Source organism: Aotus nancymaae, unplaced genomic scaffold (genome assembly GCF_030222135.1).
Source record: "Aotus nancymaae isolate 86718 unplaced genomic scaffold, 86718_ANA_hifiasm-v0.15.2.pri h1tg000011l, whole genome shotgun sequence".
NCBI classification, from domain to species: Eukaryota; Metazoa; Chordata; class Mammalia; order Primates; family Aotidae; genus Aotus; species Aotus nancymaae.
In genome coordinates, this window is record NW_026988422.1 from 75,819,920 (window position 1) to 75,843,551 (window position 23,632).

The 23,632-nt window shown below is 47.3% G+C and overlaps 1 protein-coding gene across 2 annotated transcripts in view; it reads left to right on the forward strand.

The window, feature by feature from the left end:
* SLC24A4 (solute carrier family 24 member 4) overlaps window positions 1-4,973 on the forward strand; it is a 172,062-nt gene extending 167,089 nt beyond the window's left edge. For both annotated transcript variants that reach the window (XM_012453138.3, XM_012453139.3), the window contains exon 17: window positions 666-4,973. In XM_012453138.3, the coding sequence (XP_012308561.1) occupies window positions 666-818 (153 nt within the window). In that variant the 3' untranslated portion in view covers window positions 819-4,973. The remainder of the gene's footprint in view (window positions 1-665) is intronic.
* The last annotated feature ends 18,659 nt before the right edge of the window (window positions 4,974-23,632 follow it).

Consider the following 23,632-nt stretch of genomic DNA (forward strand, 5'->3'; position numbering starts at 1 on the left):
CCAATGCTCCAATGAGGTTCCTGGGATCCAGCCCCAGGAAGCCTTGATTGAGGGACAAGGAGGAAGGCAGTGAAAGGAAGGATAGAAGGGTCAGGGAGGAATGTAGGATAATTCTGTGCTTTAACCCTCTACCCCAAACACGCGCGCGCGCGCACACACACACACACACACACACAGAGAGAGAGAGAGAGAGAGAGAGAGAGAGAGCTCAAGCAGACATTTGCAAAGCCAGGGATCCATAGGAGGCTTGGAAATTGTGCTAAGGAAGTGGGGGAAAAGATCATGGTGCCACGCTCTGAAGCACAGGGGTCATCCAGCTAAAGCCCCCATTTGTCTCTAGAGAAGGCCTGGGCAAGGAGGACCACATGCCTATGACCGGCCGTGAGGAAGTGACGTGCCTGCCTGGGTCGGGTCGGTCCTATGAGGGCAGCTGCTGTGTGTCCCTGAGTCAATGCAGCTGGGCCAGAGACTCACCCTTTCATGGGGCAAGTCTAAGCCCTCTCATTTATTCAGGTCAAACTAAGGATCTTCCTGCAGCATCCCCTATACTTGCCCACATTCTGCAGAATGTTCTAGGCTTCCTCACGTAGGTGTCACTTTCCTGTAGAAATGCCTCTTGTATTTCTTTGTCCTGCAAGCCTAGCTCCCACACTCTGTCCTCCCAGGTCCTCGGTATCCACTTAAACAAGTGGCGGCTGGACCGAAAGCTGGGCGTCTACGTGCTGGTTCTCTACGCCGTCTTCTTGTGCTTCTCCATAATGATAGAGTTTAACGTCTTTACCTTCGTCAACTTGCCGATGTGCCGGGAAGACGATTAGCGCTGAGTCACAGCCCCTGGGAGCTGATCTGGACACCCTGTGACACTGGCGTCCTCCTCTCCCCACCACCCCCCACCACAGGTCTCTCCTGCATAGGCAGCCACCGTCCGTTCTTTCACGCACTGGAAGGAAGAGCCATGTGGTCTTTGTCTGGTCACAGGCCAGGCTGCCGAGCATCCTCCTCCTCCTTGGAGTTCCGCCCCTGCAAGGCTGGATTCAGGGGCCATTATCTGAGCAGCTTCCAAGACCCCTGAGCTGCCAGCCACAGAGATGTGTGGGCATCTCGTCTCTCCTGCACACGTTAGTCAGAAGGACTTCTGCATGCAGTTTGTCTTTCTGTTCCGCAGGCAGCCTTGAAAATGAGGTCATTTGTGAGCATGAGCTCTCCTAGGGCAGGCGCAAAATAGGAATGTTGTTCTGAAGTGTCACCTCCGGCCCAGAGGTGGTTCCTTAGGCAGCAAGTGCTCCTGGGAGCCTCTGACTTCTGCCGGAAGCACCCACGGTTTGGAAGAGGCAAGACCTCAACCTGTTGGGGGTTTAGGGCCCGTGATGGCAGACATTCTACCCCTTTTCTGGAAAATCTGGAAGAATGAAAACAATCTTTTTCTGCAGAAGAGAGAAAATGAGTGAATATTCTTCCCACTTTAATTGATACATTCAGAGAATAAGCAATGAAATATTAAAAAGGAAACATCGTCTAGGTCATCATACTTGAAAACTTCCATTCCATATGAAAGGATCGTGATACAGACCAGAAAGATCATGAGCATAGAGACACAGATCCTCTGTGTGCCGTCTTGCATTGGCGCTGAGATGCTTGGTCTGGGATAGAGAAAAAGGGGAGAGACGGACGTGGAAAGGTGCTAACTCAGAGACTGGAGATTATAGTTTACAGCTGTACTTTCCAGATCTTCTATGTGACAATGCACTGTCCATGTGGGTTTGTCATGTCTTTGTTAATGCTCTAGTTTCAAAACCACCCTGTGGAAAGGCCCAGTTGTTTATATGCCCAACAAATTTCATAGCCTGCTGAACTGGACTGAGTGTCCGAAGTGCTGGTTAGTGACGAGAAGAGAGATTTCCTGCAATACAACAGATTGCTTTCTGGTTAGCTGAAGGCAAGTGTGAAAAATCATAATTTAGAGTATTTAGAGCTAAGCTTCTGGAATCGTGTCATTTACCTGTGAAAGGCCACAAATGGGAGGCTGACTCAAAACTAGATAGAAAGATACAATTTTCCACCACTTCATAGCTCTCAAATATATATTTAAAAGATGTATGAATACAAACCAGGTATGGTTTCTAAAAAAAAAGAAAGCACAATTAATTTTATAGAGAGGTTTTTTATTTTTTTAATATTTCTATTGCAAAAGTCTATCCGATCTGATGCACTTTGAATATTGAGATATTTTGCGTGGATGAATGTATGGGAACTACCCATGATGATGTAAGAGAAAAGAACATTTTTCGTGATTCACCAGACATCGCTTTCAACTTAGTGATGAGTTTAAATCCAGTAGCTAATCCCTTCCTGAGACTCAAAGATGGTGACCCGGGTGGAAATTTCTGTGCTCTTTAGGGCCTCCGGAGTTTCAAAAGGAGGAAGTGTTCATGCTTGCGTCCCTGACTTCCCTGTTGCGTGAGCCTGCCACAGGCCCTCACCCCCACCCCCAGGCTTCTATTCGGGATTCACATCAGTATTTGTATCATAGCTACACCAAGTTCAGGTTTTTCTCTTTGTTTTTTACCTAGAAATTGGGCTCAGTGGTCTTCCGCTTGAGGATGAGGGTGGTTTTCCTAAGAAATCAGCAAAGCATGAAGGCAGGGACCCTGCAGCTTCACCAGTATAAACTTTAGCTTCAGGGACTCCAGAGCCCTTGGGTCCACTCCGTGCCCTGAGTAGCTTAGTTCTCCTGGTTCCTCCCATCTTACAGGCTCAGCCAGGTTCCAAAGTGCTTCTATCTCTGTTTTGATTCTCCAAACAGCCCTGTGATGTATGTAGGGATTATTCTCCCCATTTAACAGAAAGTAGTGTCTTCGAGAGATCAAGGGACTCTAGTTCAGTGGCCAGTAATAGCAGAAGGGAAGCCAAGCACCAGCCCATCACCCCTCCCAGTCCAGCCTCTGAGTTGGCCACGCTTGGGCAGTGAGTGTGGGTATAACTTCATCCTCCTGGTTGGTTCTTACTGTTTGAGTCAAAACCTCTTCAATATATCATTGACTCCTGGGTTCCTCAGGTCGTATCCTAATATCTGTCCCTATCCAATGCCTCTATTTTTTCTTGAAAAAAAGACCAAAAATTATTTTTAGCTATGACAAGGCACAGGCCACGTGGCCCCTGATGGCGTCCCTGCTGGTTCTCGATTCTCTGAAGCCTTGTGTAGCTTTCAGAGCATACATATCCTAATTACCCTCCTCTTCCTCAGCAGAATCCATTTGAGATTATAAATGGATATGCTTAGTCTCCAAAGTTGCAGTTAGAAACTAATGTTTTTAATATGTGATGTGCTCCTCTTGGCTAATTTTCTTTTGACTTTAATGTGCCAATGTAACTTCCTTTAAAGGATCTATACATCTATTAAATCTAGAAAACTATATGTACACTGTAGGTGGAAAATTCTCTTTTTTAACTAAATATTTTTCCATCACAAGTTTAAAAAATTGCATGATTAATTAGGTCATCATTTTTAAATTACGCTTTCATCACTGTGCAGGATTACTTTATTTTATTCCCAAAGCTAATTAGCATGGGGTAATTACTCTGGTACAGAAATAGGCAATTGGAAAAAATGAATTTAGCTCTTCTCATTGACGGCAGGAAAGAAGGAAAAAACAAACCATTGTACTCAGATGGAGATGCCTATAGACACAGGAGCAGGTGGTTCCTGTGGGCTTCTGGTTTAGAGTTTGGCCTCACCAGATCAAGCATGGTTAAGGTGGAAGGTGTCCAGTATCTTGAGAACCTGGCCCTGGAGGAAGGTTCTGGGTCAGCTGCAGTGAGAGACTGGTGATTAAGGACACCATGAGCAGGACAGAGTCCTCACCTTACCCGCCCCATCCTTCCCGTTACCCACAGTCTCCTGGCCCTTGTTTCTCTTCCCCCTGTGACTGATGTCTCCTCCTTATGCACAGAGCTGGGTGCTCTTATGAATTTTCTTGTTTTTATTTTTTGAGACAGCATCTCGCTCTGTCGTCCAGACTGGAGTGCAGTGGTGCCATCTTGGCTCATTGCAAACTCCGCCTCTCGAGTTCCAGCAATTCTCATGCCTCAGCCTCTCAAGTAGCTGGGATTATAGGCGCATGCCACCACACCCAGCTAATTTTTGTATTTTTACTAGAAACGGGGGTTTCACCATGTTGGCCAGGCTGGTCTTGAACTCCTGACCTCAGGTGATCCACCCACTTCAGTTTCCCAAAGTGCTGGGATTATGGGTGTAAGCACCACACCCAGCCTGCCCTTGTGAATTTTCACCTGCTTATTACTCCTCACTTGTTAGGATTGTTTCTTGCTTTTGCGCCTGTGGGTCCCCTGCCTTGACAGACCCAAGCTGCTGATAAGGCACCAAGCTTCCCTGACCAGGTGGGGTGTGTGTATCACCCAAGGGCAGTCCTGCAGACCCTGACCAAAGCCCGTTCCTGGGCGCTCCGGGTCCAGGTTTCTTCCACCTGCTCTTCCCTGTTAACGGGAGTTTGCAAGCCTAATAGCGTCGGTAGGAGCCCACATCTCAGAGAACCCCCGACTCCCAGTGCAGACCAGGAATTCGGGAAAGGTGTGGGTGGTGTAGTTGCTGGATACCCTGCTTTCTGCCTGTCCTTTCTCCTCTCTGAGTCCTGGGGCCCTTCCCCCTCCTTAAAGCTGGGGTGGACAGAGGGACAGGAGAGATAAAGGAGAGGATCAGAGTTCATCCCCTGCTGAGAAAAAGCAAGAGCGAATCCCAAGCCAGTGGCTGAGGCTGCCTTCCGTGCCTTCCCTCCACGTGAGACGGGTGAGTGGGGCTTAGGAAACTGGAACTCGGAAGGTTCCGTTGCCATATGTTGGAACTTTACCCCTGGGGTTCAGCAGTTGAGAAGCAGAGTCCTTTCCGCCCAGGGTGAATGGGTCCTCGGAGGAGGGCCTGGTCTTTTATCTCCCACCCCTGTCTTTCCTTTCCTTTCCTTTCCTTTCCTTTCCTTCCCGGCCATGCTCCTCCCTGGCTGGAAAAAGGTGACTATGATCACTCTTAGCAAATGCTTGTGGCTCAAATAAACAAAGAACTTACCTGTTAGGGTGAAAATCCTCAGGAGATTGTACCCAAATGCCATGCTTTAAGGCAGGAGAATTGCCTGAACCCAGGAGGCGGAGGTTGCGGTGAGCCGAGATCGTGCCATTGCACTCCAGCCTGGGTAACAAGAGCGAAACTCCGTCTCAAAAAATAAATAAATAAATAAATATTCAAGGTCTTTCTAATGCCCTCCAGACTGATTTCCATAGGGGACATACTTCCCTGGGGGCAGTTAGCAGGCATACATGGGGCACCTGAGGTGGTCCTCATCTTGGCAGCTTTGTTGCCACACCGTGCCCATAGAAACTTCTAGAAATTTCTGAAAATGCTCTGTGGGCAGATCTTGGGTGGCAGGAAGTCCATCAACCCCCACCCAATCCTGGGCCCGAAGCACTACCCTTGCCCTCTCCTTATGTGTGCACACCCAAAGGATTTCCTGGTCTCTGTAGCTCATCCTGTGAGCCCCTCAGGCATGAAACCTCCCTCTGGGGCTTCTCAAAGCATGGAGGGGCCCTTCCTGTCCTTTGGGAAAATCTTCCCCACTGTGTCAGTTATATGGGAACAAGAGCAAGGGGGTCTTTCTCTAGGCCTGTCCCACAGGGCAGAGAACATGGGATTTTGCTGTTCACTTTGAGCCACAACCTTTGCCAGCCTGGCTTGTGTGGGGGCCCCTTCACCTTGCTGCAAAGAGCTGTTCCCCAAAGGGCATATCCACAGGGTACAGGTTTTTTGTTTTTGAGATGGAGTCTTGCTCTGTGCCCAGGCTAGAATGCAGTGGCTCGATCACAGCTCACTGCAACCTCCCCCTCCTGGGTTCAAGTGATTCTCCTGTCTCAGCCTCCTGAGTAGCTGGGACTACAGGTGCCCACCACCGTGCTCGGCTAATTTTTGTATTTTTAGTAGAGATGGGGTTTCACCATCTTGACCAGGCTGGTCTTGAACTCCTGATCTCGTGATCCATCCGCCTTGGATTCCCAAAGAGCTTCGATTACAGGCGTGAGCCACTGTGCCCAGCCAGGGTACAGGTTTTAAAAAGGCTTTTTTTTTTTTTTTTTTAAGAGAGGGTCTTGCTTTGTGTTTTTTTTTTTTTTTGAGAGAGAGTCACCACTCCCTAGGCTGAAGTGCAGTGGTGCCATCTTGGTTCATTGTAACCTCTGCCTCCCGGATTCAAGTGATTCTCCCACGTAAGCCTCCCAGGTAGCTGGGACTACAGGCACATGCCACCACATCCAGCTAATTTTTGCACTTTTAGTAGAGGAGTTTTACCATGTTGGTCAGACTAGTTTCGAACTCCTAACCTCGAGTGATCCGCCTGCCTCGACCTCCCAGAGTGCTGAGATTACAGGCATGAGCCACTGTGCCTGGCCAAAAAAGACATTTTGATTTAGATTGCTGTATTTGCTTGTTGATAAAGAAAACTAAATTGGGACACTAATTTTGTGCTCAGCTTTAGGCTGGGTAGCTAATGGGAGGATGTCCAGCCTGTCACTGTGCTCCCAACCCAAGGAAAGGGGTACCCGCCCCGGAGTCAGGAGAAGAGGTACTTCCCTTCCATTCTGTAACCAGGGTGGTGCTGTCTTTTCAGGGAAGCAAGCTGAGAGGTTTTAACGCTTTGATTATTTTATGGGGGTTTTAAAACTCCTAACTTTTCAATGACAAATGGCTCCCAGGCACCATTCATTGTCTCTGTTAATCCTTCAAACACTCTGGAGCACACACTGCCAGGGGCACGGGTTGTCTTTCATCTTTTGCCTGCATGTTTCTAAAGCTCTTTATCAGATCTCGTGGCGTCAGTGTCCAGCTGTCAACATTGTGGATCTTCCTCCTGCTTCTAACCGGGCTGACAACATACTCTCTTCTAGGCTAGGACACTGTCTGATGCTGGGATACCCTGGTACCGGGACTTGAGGGCACAGGTGGCATCTCTGAGAGCTGAAATCCACACTGTGCCTCTGGGAAAGTTGAGCCCTTGGCTGTGTGGCTTTTCCATCCCTTGGATTTACAAGGCTGCGAGTTGGCTGCTTAGTTATAATCCCGGTGAATACCTGCCTAAGCCACACCTATTCCCACTGCTGCTAGAATACAAACAGTTGCTTTTTTTTTTTTTTTTCTTTTTGAGATAGGGTCACATTCTGTTGCCCAGGCTGGAGTGCAGTGGCTTGATCACAGCTCACAAAAGCCTCAAACTCCTAGGCTCAAGTGATCCTCCTGCCTTGGCCCTCGAAGTGGCTGGGACTACAGGCACATGCCACCACACCCAGCTAATTTCTTTTTTTTTTTTTTAAAGACAGGATCTTGCTGTGTTGCCCAGGTAGGTCTTGAACTCCTGGCCTCACGTGATCCTCCTGCCTTGACCTCCCAAAGTGCTGGGATTACAAGCGTGAGCCACTGCACCCGGCCCAAGCAGTTGCTTCTTATACGACATGTTGGTTGGGACTTGTCCGTGGACCAGGTCAGTAAAATTCTTAATCCTGCAGAGAGTCGGTACCCTTATCACCCCATCACTGGAAAACAAATGTTTTATGCTATCAAGAGAGGAAATGAGCAGCTTTTGGTCTCTAGATGCATGGTTTGGTGTGATCTGACTTTGTGCCTAAAGGGAATGTCCGAAGCAACAGAGCCTTCTTTGCTGCCACTCCAGAATTCTTAACACAGAATTTCCCAAGTTCATTCGGGACAGACACGCAGTCCTCTTTCAATGGAAAAAGAGAGGGCTTTCCCCTCCTGAAAATGACTGGAGTGTGAAGAAGGCAACTCTGTTTTTCCAAACAAGATGTTCTTGTGAGGTTTTTTTTTCTGGCCACTGGGCATCTCTGCCCTCACCTTTCATTCCTGTCCTCTAAGCTGCAGACCCCATGACCACTGTCTGCTTCCTTGAGCTTCCTGCATGAGGCTTGGACCTGGGGACCTGGGGACCTGGAGCCCCTGCAGACAGAACTCTGGCTGAGCCACGGTGGCCAGCTCTTGGGGACCCCAACAGTGGGGGTTGCTGGTCTGTGAGGCTGAGTCTCCATTTCAGAGCACACACTTCCTGGCAGGGCGCCTCTGCCTGTGTCTCCTGCCCAGCAGCCGCCAGCAGGGAGTAGTTGCTGGTGTCTGAGCACAAAGAGAGCGTTGATTACCTAGAGAGGAAAAAGGCTGTCAGCCAGATGCAGCCAGGTCCTTGGGTAGATGCAGGAGTTGCTAAGGAAGGGGCGGGGCCAGGAGAGGCCAGGCGGATCCAAGATGCCCAAGGGGATGCTGGATGTGGTTTCTGAGTGAGACCTGGGTCTTCCTGGGCCCTGTCCTGACCTACCACGTAGCAGGTAGATGGAATGAGAAGACTCTTGTGTCCTGAAAGAACCTCCTTAAAAACAACCAAAACCAAGAACTTCTGGGGCTGTTCACACATCGTTCGAGTCCCCCTAAGATCGTTCTGGCATGCTGAGCTGCACGCCACCATCTTTGTTCATTCTCTCTCTAATGGGCGAAGCAGGAGCATCGAGTTGAAAAGTTGTAAATAACGAGTATGTTTATCCCGCTATTTATTTTTTCAATAACTGTGACCTCCTGCACTGTGAATGCTCTGTGATATGAGATTCTTAGTTTAATAAAACTGTCATTAAATTTGAATTGATATTATTGGTTACTGAACACTGGCATGAGTTTATTTTTATTGTGAAAAAAAAAAATCTACCGTAAATCTAAACTAAACCTTTCTAAGAAATCTAGCAGTCAGTATTGTAATGCAATATATCAAAATCTGTACACTGTCAATAAAATAAATGAGCACAAGTTGTCTTTCCCTAAATAGAGCTTCTATTCATGTCTTAATAGACACGCACATATTTGTATTTTTGAAAGAATTCTATACATTGGAATAAGCCATTTGAAACCATTTCTATTTGCATATTAAGAAAAAAATAAACTTCAAAAAGGAGAAGGGGTCAGAGCTTTTTAATGACAATGGTCGGTAATAGATGGAAACAGAGCAGAATTCTCATCAGTTACCGTGGCTGGCATGAGTGAGTCCAGAATGACCCAATCTTAGCTCATCAGCTTCCTGGGGTGGGGCCTGTGCAGTCACATATGGCCGACATTGGAAGGACACAGGTTGGTTGTCACCACCTTAGACATTCTCCATGATTTTTTTTAAAAGGGGCCCCACCTTTTCCTTTTGCAGCGGGCTCTGCAAATCACATAGCTGGGCCTGCTCCTCAGAAAGAAGGTCTACGTCATCAGCTCTTATGTCATGGGAAATTGAGGTTTGGGAGTAGAGGTTTCGGTTAATTCCCTCATTCTGCAAAACATTCCTGAGTCCCAGCTGCCCTGGGTGTCACCACACAGTTTAACATACACACGAATCAGTTGGGTATCTTGTGAAAAAGGCAGATTCTGGTTCAGCAGGAATGGGATGAGGCCCAAGATGCTAGCGTTCTAGCAACTTCCCGGGTGACGCCCACGTAGCCTGTTGACATTGAGTGGTGAGACGATAGATCAGCCCGACTCACACCCAAGCCTGCTCACAGATGGCTTCTGATCAGTCTGCAGCAAGACAAGTGCAGAAATCAAGAGAGAATCTAAACATTGATGGAAATGTGATGAGTAATTTTGTTGGAATCTGGCTTTGCATTGCATCTTTCCAGTAATTTCTTTGTATTCCATTACAAAAATATCAGTCCACAATGAATTAAAATTATTTTAAAATATTATTTGAATCGTGCTCACAGATAGTTCAAGAAGTTCTACTTTAGATGAGAGTTGGCTGGAAACCCCTTTCATTTTAACTCATTCCAGTTCATCTAAAAGATAGGAAGTCAATTACGAAGTAGGAAGGACCCTGTCTCGGTCATTCCAGTGGGTGGGCTTTGTGGGTTCCGCAGGTCTTGTACTAAAGTCTCTGGGCATCCTGGTGTCCCTCATGCTATCTGGCACTTCATGGCTTACAAAGCCAATGAAACAGAATGGGTGTTGTCCCCGCTTTACAAAGGGGTCTCTAGGCTAGCAACTGTGAGAACCAGCCTGAGAAGCCACAGCCCCTTCCATTGCCCAGGGCTTCCCGGAACAGACAAGGGAGCAGGAGCTTGGCTGAATCCCACCTGCCTGGGAGCTTGTCCCCTCAGCTGACTTCACAGCCACAGCTCAGTCTCTATCAGCTTGGTTTCTTTGTTTTTTGTTTTGGATTTTCTGTTTGTTTGTTTGTTTAAGAGACAGGGTCTTGCTGTCTTGCCCAGGCTAGACTTGAACTCCTGGGCTCAAGGGATCCTCCTGTCTCAGCCTCCCAAGGACCTGGGACAACAGGCCTGGTCTACCACACCAGGCTCTCTCAGCTTGTTTTTGATGTTTTCTAAAAGTTGCTCCAGGAAATTCCAGGTTCACATGGGTCCTGGTGCAGGTGGTCTGCTGGTCCTCTGGCTCCAGGAACAGGCCTCTCCCAGGCTTCTGTCACCCGCATTTGCTAGCTGGTGTCCCCAGGAAGAGCAAAGTGGTAGAGTAGCGGGGAGACATGGGAGTGGGTTCTGACCTCTCTCTGTCCCCACCAATGGACTCTCTTCCACGACTCAGTCTATACTCACTGCCTGTGAGGTCCAAACGTCCTGTCCTCTGCCTTGAAATTCAGATCATGGTAACCCTGGGCTTTTGCTCTCGTTGGTCATTCTGCAGGTTTTAATACTGTAGATAGTGTCCTTCAGAATAAACGAATTCTCTTCTGATTCTCTTCTGCTTTTTTTTTTTTTTTTTTTTTTTTTTGAGACGGATTCTTGCTCTGTCACTCAGGCTGGAGTGCAGTGGCATGATCATAGCTCACTGCAGCCTTGACTTCCCAGGCTCAAGCGATCCTTCCATCTCCGCCTCTTGAGTAGTTAGCACTACAGGCGCATACCACCACGCCTGGCTAATTTTTGTATATTTTGTAAAGACGGGGTTTTGCCGTGTTGCTCAGGCTGGTCTCAAACTCCTGAGCTCAAGAGATCTTCCCACCTCAGCCTCCCAAACTGCTAGGATTACAGGCGTGAGCCACCGTGCCCAGCCTCCTTCTCTTCATTTCTCCATCTCCTCACCTGACTTCTCCTCCACCTGCTCCTTATATGAAAGTGTTTCCCTGCATTCCAACCTGGAGCCTCTTTCTTCTGCCCAGTGGTTCTCCATCCTGGCTGCCCACTGGAGTCATCTCTGGACTTTAAAACAGACACAGAAACATTCGTTGACTTCCAGTTGCCTCAGTGGGCCATTTCAGACCTTTGGTAACCTGTCCCGTGTTTCCAGCATCATCACCCATGAATGTCTCTTCTCCCTCCTTATCCTGCATGACATTGTGCCTGTCCTCATGCTACTCCCTCTGCTTGAAACAGCTTCCCCACTCCTCTGTCCTGCAAGGAAAGCCCATACTTCCTTCAAGGCCTTCCCAGACCCCCAGGCCAGAATGAATCACCTGCTTCTGGTTTTTATTCTTTTGTTTGTAAGCTTGCTTCTATTTTTATTTGGTAATCATTCATTTGGAATGTTCTTGAACAAACTCAATCTGAAATATTCTCACCTGTGGCCCCCACCAAACATGCGTACCAATCTGGGGATGTCTAAATTCAACTCTCAGACTGGCGTTTGCAACCCAGAAACAGTACAAAGTTACTTTTTCACTCATTGATTCATTCAACAAACATGTACTGAAGGCCTACGCTGTACCAAGTGCTGGCTGCAGAGATGAAGCTAAGCGTCCCCCAGTTCTGGGAGGAGGTGAACTCAGGGGGCTGGAAGCGCCCAGAGAAGGGGCACCCAACCATCTCAGTAGTCAAGGAAGACACGGGCACAAGCTGAGGCTTAAAGAATGAAGGGCATCAAGGGTGATGAAGGGCATCAAGGGTGATGAAGGGGAGTCATGCACACAGACATACATTTCAATCGCATCAAATATTTTTTGATTTAAAAGAAGGCAATGAATAACCAGGAAAAAGTACAATATAGAGATAATGAAAGAATTCCAAGTAGCTCAAACTGGAAACCTCACGGGGGCTATGGTAGGCTGAATAGTGTGCCCCAGAGATGCCCACATCCTAGTCCTCAGAAGCTGTGACTACGTTTTCTTACATGGCAGAGAGGAATTTGCAGCTGTGATTAAGTGAAGGAGGTTGAGATAGGGAGATAATTTTGGATTATATGGATGGGCTCGAGGTAATCACACTGTGCTCATAAGAGGTGGCCAGGAGGGTCAGAGAGAGGAGATGAGCTGATGGAAGCAGAGGTCAGAATAATATGGGGGCCATGAGCCAAGGAATGCAAGCAGCTTCTAGAAACCAGGAAAGGCAGGAAATGGATTCTCCCCAAGTCCAGAAGGAAAGCGCCCCTGCTGACACCTTGATTGGGGAACCCATTTTTGAATATTTGACCTTCTGAACTGTAAGATTCTAAATGTGTGATGTTTTAAGCCACTAAATTTATGGTGATTGTTAGATCAGCCACAGGACATAGCACAGGGCCCAGGAGTGAGAACGGGAAGAAGATGGAGACGCAGGTAGGGGTGCGTCTGAGAGTCGGAGGGCCTTGGGCAGGCAGTGGTAGCCGCTGAAGGCGGCTTCCCAGAGCAGTGGCTGCTTTGGATTCCAGTTTCTGAAGAGCCACCAGATTCAGTGTGGAGAATGGCTGGGATGGGGGAATAGTGACAAGACCAGAATAACAGCCGTCAACCATGAGCCAGAAGCCCAGAAATGAGGTGAGGCCCTTTGCGGAGAGGAGAGGTCACCTCAGGGCAGATGTTCAGTGTTTGCAGGGTGACTTGTGAGTGCATGTGGAGGTGCTGTCACCCCCAGGATTTGGGAACTGATTATTGAGAGAAGGGGGAGAGAGGAGGAGAGGAAACCTCCCAGTTCTGTGACACGCAGCCCAGAGGAGCAAGTTTGGGGCGTGAGAGATGATGAGTTCCATTTGGAATCGTGGCAGCTGGGGAGCCTTTGGGATATGGGCTGCATGATTTGGACTCTCAGAGACCCTTGTCTCATCCTCTGCAAAACTAGGATGGAGAACCTCCTGCAAAGGGTTGTTGAGCCTGTTATATGAGGTCATGCATCCCTGTCACCTGGCCCGGCGCTTCCAACTTAGCCAACCCCTATGCATGGCCACCATGATGGCAGACAGAATGCAGACACCTCGCAACAAACAGGAACTGCTCCCTCCAAAGCTTCCACTCTTGTCCCCTCACTGCCTTCTCTCCAGAAGCTGGTCTCCCTAGGGCGAAGGAGGGCATGATCCGGACCTCTTAAAGTCTGAACACCGGGCTTGGGCGTGGAGGGAATTCTGGAGCCTGGTTAGTGCCTCAAGCCTGGGCACCTGGGATGAAGGTTTCTCCTACAATGTGGGAGACGGCTGCCCACCTTGAAGCTTGGCCCTGGGGCTTGGGGATGGAAAAGGAGTTGGAACGGGAGGCTCTCAAACTGCCTTCTCTAGGATTTCGGCTGTGGGAGGAAGAGTGTGAGAGGAAAGCTGTGGGAAGCAAAGGGGGCCCAAGGCTCTTCCCACGCTCCCCCTTGGGCCTCTGGAAGAAGCGCTGTGCATGCTGGTCAAAGCCATCTGGGCTGGCCCGCAGAGTCCAAGGGAGGGCAACATGGTCGGGCATGCATGGAGCCAACTCCCATGTGCAGGACATGGGGGACCCGCGGTGGGGCTGCTGACCTACAAGCAGGGGCTGACTTTGGGCCTTCTGGGCCAGAGGCCTGGATGTGGCAGAGGGGTCTGTAGGTCCAGTGAGTCGCTGGAGGCTGAGCTGGCACAGTGCAGCCCCTGGGCTGTGACCAAGCTGCGACTGAACTTCTTATGTCCCCAGAAACCCCTCAGGCTGGGGCAAACTAAAATAGTCACCCCAGGCCAGGGCCGGCTTCTCGGACATGTGACCCACACAGCTGCACATAGCTTGTGCTTAGAGAGGGCCCACACTTAGCAGCGCCCCACACCAGGCTTAGTGCTCTGCTGTTGCAATCTGTAATTCTTGAAATCTGTATTATTTTTTTCAGCAAGGAGGTGAGTGTTTGTATTTTGCACTGGGTCCCAGAACCTTCATAGGACATGTTCCCATAGGCCAAGGTCGCCTCTGAGGACCACACCCTGCAGGTCAGCATCTGCGGCTTCTGTCCATGAGAACCTTGGGAGGTGGGGACACTGAGTCTCCCTGTCTGGTCCTCAACATCACCTTGTCCTTCACTAATTAATGGCTTCACTAATTAATGGCAGCTGAATTGAACCCAAACTTCCCCAAACACATCTCTTGGCACCTCTGTCATGGGCAGGGCACCAGGCGGAAGGCACTGAAGAGCCCACCGAACTAGACATCTGTTCTTCTCTTTTTTCTTTTTTTTTTTTTTTGAGATGGAGTCTCACTCTGTTGCCCAGGCTGGAGTGCAGTGGTGCAATCTTGGCTCACTGCAACCTCTTGCCTCCCGAGTTAAAGCAATTCTCCTGCCTCAGCCTCCTGAGTAGCTGAGATTACAGGCACGCACCACCACACCCAGCTAATTTTTGTATTTTTAGTAGAGACAAGGTTTCACTATGTTGTTCAGCCTGGTCTCGAACTCCTGATCTCGTGATCCACCAGCCTTGGCCTCCCAAAATGCTGAGATTACAGGCATGAGACACCTCACTCAGCCCTGTTCTACTCTTGTAAAAATCAATAAAGAAAAAAATAAAAAATCAATAAAGGGAAACTGACATGTGTAATGAACTTACAGACACTTTCCCTATAACCCTCACAAGCAGCGGTGGGGTAGGTACACCTCTACCCATCTTCCAGAAGAGAAAACGGGCCCAGAGAGGGTAAGAAGAAACTTGCCCAAGGTCACAAAGCCAGCAACAGTGGGGCTGAGACAGGAACCTGGACTGTGTGGTTCCGAAGAAGCCAGAGCTTCCTGCTGAATGCACACCTGTCTGCAGACTCTCGCCTGGGATGACAGCAGAGGCCCAGGCTGGGACTGTGGCTGAGAAGACCAGTGTGGGATCAGATTTCCCCTCAAACTGACTGACTCGTTGCCATACCATGATTTCAAATGAACCACCCTGGTTTATTATACTGAAAGACGCTAGAGAACACCACATTTGATTTTCAGAGGAAGTGAATATCCCCAAAAGGGAGAAGTGAGACAGAAACAAATCACATCCTTACCCCCAAGTAGTTACAGAATGTCTTTTTTGCTCAGCAAACTATACAAGGAAGTGTCAGATGCAGTCCCAGTCCTCGAAGCAAAAGACAGGCGAGCAGGATTAGCGATGATTGGCAATTGCAGTGCCTCTCTTAAGCTTGCCTAGGCAGTACAGGCATACCTCAGAGACATTGCAGGCTTGTTGGAGGTTCAGTTCCAGGCCACTTCAATAGAGTGACTATCACAGTAAAGCAAGTCGTATGTATTTTTTTGGTTTCCCAGTACACATAAAAGTTATATTTAGCTGGGCACGGTGGCCTAAGCCTGTAATCCCAGCACTTTGCGGGGGCGAGGCAGGTGGATCACCTGAGGTTGGGAGTTCGAGACCAGCCTGACCAACATGGAGAAACCCCATCCCTACTAAAAATACAAAATTAGCTGGGTGTGGTGGTGCATGCCTGTAATCCCAGCTACTTGGGAGGCTGAGGCAGGAGAATCATTTGAACCCAGGAGGCGGAGGTTGTGTTTAGCTGAGATCACACCATTGCACTCCAGCCTGGGCAACAAGAGCGAAACTCCGCTTCAAAAAAAAAAGTTATATTTATACTATACTGTCATCTATTAAGTGTGCAGTAGCATTATGTCTACTATAAAAAAATCAGTGTGGATACCTTAATTAAAATATGCTGTATTGCTAAAACATGCAGATGATCATCTGAGCCCTTTTGCTAGTGGAGGGTCTTGCCTTGATGGCTGCTGACAGATCAGGGTGGTGGTTGCTAAAGTTCAGAATGGCTATGGCAATTTCCTAAAATGAGAGAAGAATAAACTTTGCTGCATCGAAGGACTCTTCCTTTTGTGAAAGATTTCTCTGTAACATGCAATGCTGCTTGATAGCATTTTACCCACTGTAGAACTTGTATCATAATTGGAGTCCATTCTCTCAAACCCAGCTGCTGCTTTATCAACTAAGTTTATAGAATATTCTAAATATTTTGTTGTCATTTCAACAATGTTCACAGTGTCTTCACCAGGAGCAGATTCTATCTCAAGAAACCACTTTCTTTGCTCACCCATAAGAAGCAACTCCTCATCCATTCATTTTATGAGGTTGCAGCAATTCGGTCACATCCTCAGGATGCCCATATAATTCTAGTTCTCTTGCTATTCCCACCACATCTGCGATGACTTCCTCCACTGAAGTCCTGAACCCCTCAAAGTCAACTGTGAGGGTTGAAATCAACTTCTCTCACACTCCCGTTAGTATTGATATTTTGACCTTCTTCCATGAATCACAAGTGTTCTTAGCGACATCTAGAATGGTGAATCCTTTCCAGAAGATTTTCAATTTACTCTGCCCAGATCCATCAGAGGAATCACTATGTGTGGCAGCAATAGCTTTAGGAAATGTATTTCATAAATTATAAGATTTGAAAGTCTAAATTACTCCTTGGTCCTTGGGCTACAGAGTGAATGTTGGTGTTAGCAGGCATGAAAACAACGTTAATCTCCTTGTACCTCTTCATCAGAGCTCATAGGTGATCAGGTGCATTGTCAATGAGCAGTAATATTTTGAGAATAATCTTTTTTCTCTGTAGTAGGTCTTAACAGTGGGCTTAAAATGTTCAGTAAATCAGATGTGCAGTTTACTGTAAACCAGTAAACAGATGTGCTTTTATTCAAGCCTTGTTATTTCATTTCTAGAAATAATGAAATGTTATTTCATTTATAGGCAGAGTTGATTTAGTGTTGAGAGCCAGAGGAGCCCACCGCCTCTGAGGGGATCAGCAGCAAGGCTGCTGTGAACTTTGGGTGAACTCCAGAGAAATGAAACCATAATAAGAGGACATGTATGTCTCAGAGAAGAGCAGAAGGACCGAGAGAGATAACCAGCTTTTGCTGACCTTGCTGTAAGATAGTTGTTAGCTGAAGTATGTTAACTGAAGTATGAGAATTATAACCACAGGCTATTCTAAGTAACTGCACCCTCCCTCCACTATGTGCCCTGTGAACATATAAAATAAAGTACTCTGAGACAGGTCGGGGCTGGAGAAACTGACATCCTCATTTTCCCGGACCGTCTGGCTCTGCTTTCTCTATGTTATGCTTATCTTTGTGTTTTTCTTTATCCCCCACCGTTCCCTCTTAGGTCTTTGAACCCTTGTGCAGCATGGCACGAAGCACGCGCCAGAATTTAGCATAATTTTTAAGAGCCTGAGGATTTTCAAAATGGTAAATGATCATTGCCTTCAACTTAAATTCACCACTTGCATTAACCCTTAACAAGAGAGTCAGCCTGTCCTCTGAAGTTTTGAAACCAGGCATTGACTTCTCCTCTCTAGCTATGAAAGACCTAGATGGCATCTTCTTCCAATAGAAAGCTGTTGTGTCTCAACTGAAAATCTGTTGTTTAGCCTAGCCACCTTTCTCAGTGATCTTAACTAGATCTTCTGAATAACTTGCTGCAACTTCCATATCAGCACATGCTGCTTCATCTTGTACTTTATTATTATTTTTTATTTTTTAAATACCCCTTGATCTGCACACCTTGCACTTTTATGTTATAGAGATGACTTTTTTCCTTATACCTCACAAACTAACCTCTGCTAGCTTCAAACTTCTCTTCTGCAGCCTCCTCGCCTCTCTCAGGGTTCAGAGAATCGAAAAGAGTTAAGACCTTGCTCTGGACTAGGCTTTGGCTGAAGGGATGTATGTCATGGCTGGTTTGATCTTCTATCCAGACCACTCAAACGTTCTCCAACTCAGCATTAAGGCTGTTTTGCTTTCTTATCATTCGTGTGTTCCCTGAAGTAGCACTTTAATTTCCTTCAGGAACTTTTCCTTTGCAGTCACAACTTGACTACCATTTGGTCAAAGAGGCCTAGCTTTTGACCTAGCTTGGCTTTCAACATGCCTTTCTCACTAAGCTTAATCATTTCTAGCTTTTGATGTAAAATAAGTGAGAGATGTGTGACACTTCCTTTCCCTTGAACAGTTGCAGGCTTCCATTGCAAGAGAGAGACCACTGCAGGGTTGTTAACTGGTCTAATTTCAATATTATTGTGTCTCAGGGAATAGGGAGGTCTGAGAAGAGAGTAATGGAGGAACGTCTGGTTGGTGGACCAGTCAGAACACCACATTTATTAAGTTCACTGGCTTAATTGCGTTCAGTTCATGGCACCCCAAATACAATTACAACAGAAACATCAAAGATCACAGATTAGAGATTACCATAACAGATATGGTAATGGTGACAAAGATTTTAACATTGTGAGAATTACCAACATGTGACACAGAGACGTGAAGTGAGCACATGCTTTTGGAAAAGTGGCTCTGAGCGACTTGACACAGGGTTGCCACAAAACTTCAACCTATAAAAAATGCAGTATCCGCCAAGTGCTGTAAAATGAAGCACAGTAAATTAAGGTAGGCCTGTGGTTCTTTCCCTCGTCACTACCTTGAGAGGTAAGAGGGGTCTTGCTTCTAGACCTTTCCATATACCATCTCCTCCCACTAGGATGCCTTTCCCTAATTTCTACCTTTTGAAATCCTATTCCAGAAAACTCCAAAGAACAGTGGTTTAAACAGGATAGGGCTCTATTTCTCCCTCTTGTAGAAGATGAAGACACTCAGTGTAGGGCTGGTGTGGTACTCCATGGTGCCCGAGACCCAGACTCCTTCTGTATTGTTGCTCTGCATTTCTTAGCATGGAGCCTCTGCCTCATAGCCCAGAACAGCTGCCTGACCTCATCTTGACTGCAACCTCATGAGAGAGCCTGAGCCAGACCAACCAGTTAAACTGCACCTGCATTCTTGACCCACAGAAACCAGGTAAGATTTTTAAAATGCTCACTGTTATTTAAAACTGTTAAGTTAGGGAGTAATTTCTTATGCATCAAGGAGTAACTAATACTGTGTACACAGGTTTTTCCCCATTTATTCACTATCCTGAGCCTCCATCCAAGGCATATGTAAATTAATCAGACATGGTTAACAATTACCTTTCATAACACAAGTTTCATAACACAAGAAATCACGTCTGTGTTCTTGCCCTTGGTGTCCTCCCCAAACCTTGGTGCACAGTAGGAGTGCAGTGCTTGGCATATAGTAGGAGCTCTGCTTCCCAGAAGAAAGCCCCAGCCTCCTGGCTTGCCTTCTGGTAGATGAGCCAACTTAAAGATGATGAGCTGCTAATGCTTAATCATCTGGCCTCTGGTCAAAAATGTGACTTTCAGGCCAGGTGCAGTGGCTCATACCTGTAATTCCAGCACTTTGGGAGACCGAGGTGGGCAGATCGCTTGAGGGCAGGAGTTCAAGACCAGCCCGGCGAAGAAGGAGAAACCCCATCTCTACTAAAAGGCAGAAATTACCCAGGCGTGGTGGCGTATGCCTGTAATTCCAGCTCCTGGGGGGTGGGGGGTGCTGAGGCATGAGAATTGCTTGAATCTGGGAGTCAGAGTTTGCAGTGAGCTGAGACTGCGACAGTGCACTCTAGCCTGGACGACAGAGGGAGACACTGTCTCAAAAAAAAAAAAAGTGACCGTTTTCCAGAGGTCACTGTCTCAAAGTCCATTCTCTCCTTGCAAGCGCTGCCAGGGAGAGGAACATGGTAACCAAGCAAGTGAAGGTTTTCCTGAGCCAGCTGCCTTCCCACTGCCCACAGCCGGTGCTTGAAGGGCTGAGGCCTTCAAGGCCCACTCAATGGCCACCCCTTCCCTCTTTCAGGTCTCCCTGACTGTCCTTCACAGAATGGGAGGAAGCAAAGAAAACCATGAAATATGACTCCCTTGTGCCAAACCTTTATGAATCGTATTATCAGAGCAACTTAAATTATCTCTGTAACTCATGGCCTTGTTTTTTTAAATAATAAAATATGTAATACTCTTTACTATAAATTCCACACAGCCAACTGTTTTTCACAGAATGCTTTCACTGATTTTTGCCGAACTCTTGTATCTCTAACCAACCTATGGTTGCAATTGATGAACAGCATGAATGTTGTAAATGAAGACATTTTTGATTATACTAATTGGATTCAACCAAAGTGAAACAATAAAGACGTAAGTCAGAACTTCACTCATTCCTCAACAACGTGAATGACTTCATTGCAGAATAAGACAATAGGTTTTGAAAACTGGAAGGAAATGTTCTTAGTTTTTTATGCTTTTTACAACATAATGGCTGAAGACATGACATACTTATAAAACCAGCCTCTTTGAAGTGTAATTGACACATGATAATTGTCCAAGTTTAAAGTGTACAATCTGCTAAGTCTGGATCTACGTATAGACCCATAAAACCACCACCATGATCAAGATAATGAACATGTCAGTCAGCGCCAAAAGTTTCCCCATGCACGGTGGCCTTGAATTTTTTTTTTTTTTATCATTTCTGCGTGAATGTAGAGGGCAATGTTCTATTCTAATGCCAATATCCATTTATTTCTTCCTTCCCAATAGAATCTTAATTTTGATCAGGTTTCAACTCCTCTGCAGTATGATCTGAGAAGGTTACTCCTACCCCAGGACCAGGCATAGATCCTAATTAACCTAAGCCAGTCAGTGCATGACATTCTCTCAGTGACTACGGCAGGGATGTGACCTGCGTTGACCAATCACACTATACGGAATTTTATTCCATGCTTAAGAGAGAGGCTTTTCCTGATTTTCTATAGGATGGACCCAGGGAACATGATCCCAGTTGTCACTGAAAATTATCTTGGATGAAGTCAACACTGAAGAGATCAGAATAGAAAGAGGGACTAAATCAATCCCTGAGTGATTGGTGACAACATTAAGTCTCTGATGGTTTTGCACCTGGAGCCTGCCTATAGCAGGCAGCTGTGTAGGCAGCTTCTAAGAGGGCTGCCAATTATTCCTGCCTCCTGGTCTTCAGGCCTTTGATAAAGCCCCTTCCCTGAGTGTGGGCAGCACCTGCGACGTGCTCCTAACCAATAGAACTGGGATGTCATATCCGTGAAAAGCTTATATAGCCTGAGACTTGCATGTGGCATTCTCCTTTTTGTCTTCTCAGCCTGCACACTTTCATGAATCAAGTGGTCATACAGGGATTTCCACATGGCAAGAAGGTGAAGGTGGCCTCAAGACAATAGCTGGCAAGGAACTGAGGCCCTCAGTCCAGCAGCCCTTAAGGAACTGAATCCTTTCAACAACCGTGTGATTTTGGAAGCAAGTCATTCCCCAGCTGAGCATTTAGATGAGACCCCAGCCCTTGCCAGCAACTTGAGTGCAGTCCTGTGAGACAGCCTGAAGCAGTGGCAAACATCAACATGTGCCAAGTCTCCTAACTTACAGAGATCGTGAGAAATAACTGTATGTTAAGGCTGGGTGCCATGGTACACGCCTGTAATCCCAGCACTTCTGGAGGCCAAGGCAAGAGGATCACTTAAGGTCAGGAGTTCGAGACCAGCCTGGCCAACATGGTGAAACCCCATCTGTACTTAGACAATACAAACATTAGCTGGGTGTGGTGGCACGTGCCTGTAGTCCTAGATACTTGGGAGGCTGAGGCAGGAGAATCTCTTGGACTCAGGAGGTGGAGGTTGCAGTGAGCCAAGATCGCACCACTGCACTTCAGCCTAGGCAACAGAGTGAGATTCTGTCTCAAAAAAAAAAAGCGTATATTGTAAGCTACGCTAGTTGGGGTTGATTTGTTACACAGCAATAGATAATGAATACACCGCCCTATCTCTAGGCTTTGAGTTAAATGAGGTAATCCATTTCCTATGTAGTCAATCCAATTAGAGTTAGGGTTTTCTGTCACTTAACACCCAAGAGCATCTTCCTGTGGCATATTTCATCCCACTAGCATTTAAGCTGCTCAAGGACAGGACTTCATGACCTCCCAGTGCCTCAGTGGTGTCTGCAACTTTGTAGACTGTATGAATTAAGAACATTCTTGGCCCTGATTTTAGCTCCTCTTCTGACATCACAATCTGGCAACAATCAGAATCAGAATGAAACGAAACTCAGAAATGGAGAAGCCTTTGTCCTTGGTTACAAGTCATTTTTATTTAGCCAGCAAGAGTTTATTACTGTTTACAGAGCCCTCTACTTGATACTGGAGGGAAGTGAGAAAATGCTAAAAGGAAGGTGTATTCCCTGCTCCCAAGGGGCTTGCACCCACGCTAAGGACAATTGAAGTATGAGAACCCTACAGTGTCTAGCAATGTGTAACACGTGCAGGTTAATAGGACACTTCAGTCGGGAGCAGACAGGCTTCTCGGGCAGATCCTGGAGTCAGATGAGCAAATGCAGCTGGTTGTCTGGGCAGGGAGAAGGTCCCTGAGGAAGAACTTGGAAACCTCCAGTTTCTGCCCCCAGTGATGGGTGGGGTTAGCCAAGGAGAAATGGGATGCCAGGACACCAGGCAAGAAGCTTCCCCAATAACACAGTTTGGGGGGTGCTTGGAAAGCTTTTTGTCTCCTCAGCAACTTAGTACCCTCTCTCTCTGAGTTTGCTCACCCCTTACAGATAAGATGGGTCTATGAGATTACCCCTCCTGAGAATCGGGAATTGGGACTGTGAGGTGCTGGTTAGTTTCTATGTAGCTGTAACGGAGACATGTATTCTTGGGGGTTGCAGGATAGTCTCTCAGCAGAGAAGGGAAAGAGGACTGGGACCTGCAGAGGGGGGACAGTGAGGCAGAATCTCAGACAGCCATGCTGAAGGAGGGCTGTATGGTCCCATGGGAGACACCCCCAGCATGGGCCACCTCCCTTCCAGACCTAGGGGAATCCCTGACCACCCATGGGGACCACAAGGCACACCTACACCTGTGCCAGATTCACCTTCCTGCCACACAGAGTCTCAGAACAGGCAGAGGTAAGAGATCTGGGCAGATGCCAGGCCAGCCCCCATGGGGTTACCTGGTTCTCAGAGGTGCTTCCTTAGCCAGTACAATGTTTAGAAATCGGGGCCAGGCACGGTGGCATGGTGGCTCATGTCTGCAATCCCAGCACTTTGGGAGGCAGGGGCGGGTGGATCACCTGAGGTCAGGAGTTCAAGACCACCTGGCCAACATAATGTAACCCCGTCTCTACTAAAAATACAAAAATTACCTGGGCATGGTGGCAGGCGCCTGTAATCCCAGCTACTCAGGAGGCTGAGGTAGGAGAATCACTTGAACCTGGCAGGCAGAGGTTGCAGTGAGCTGAGGTGGTGCCACTGTACTTTAGCCTGAGCAACAGAGTAAAACTCCGTCTCAAAAAAATAAAAATAAAAAAGTTTAGAAATTGGAAACTTTCCTATTAAAAAAATCCAGATTATCAGCATGTTTAAAATCGTAAGGACTTGTGTGCTCAGGCCCTCATTCCTGTTGGACAGCTGTTGGTGAGAACAGAGAAGAGGCTATCCCTTTTGCCAGAGCCTAGTTCCCAGCTGATCCCAACACTACCCCGTCGGTGCAATTTTGTTCCCATCTGGCCCTGAAG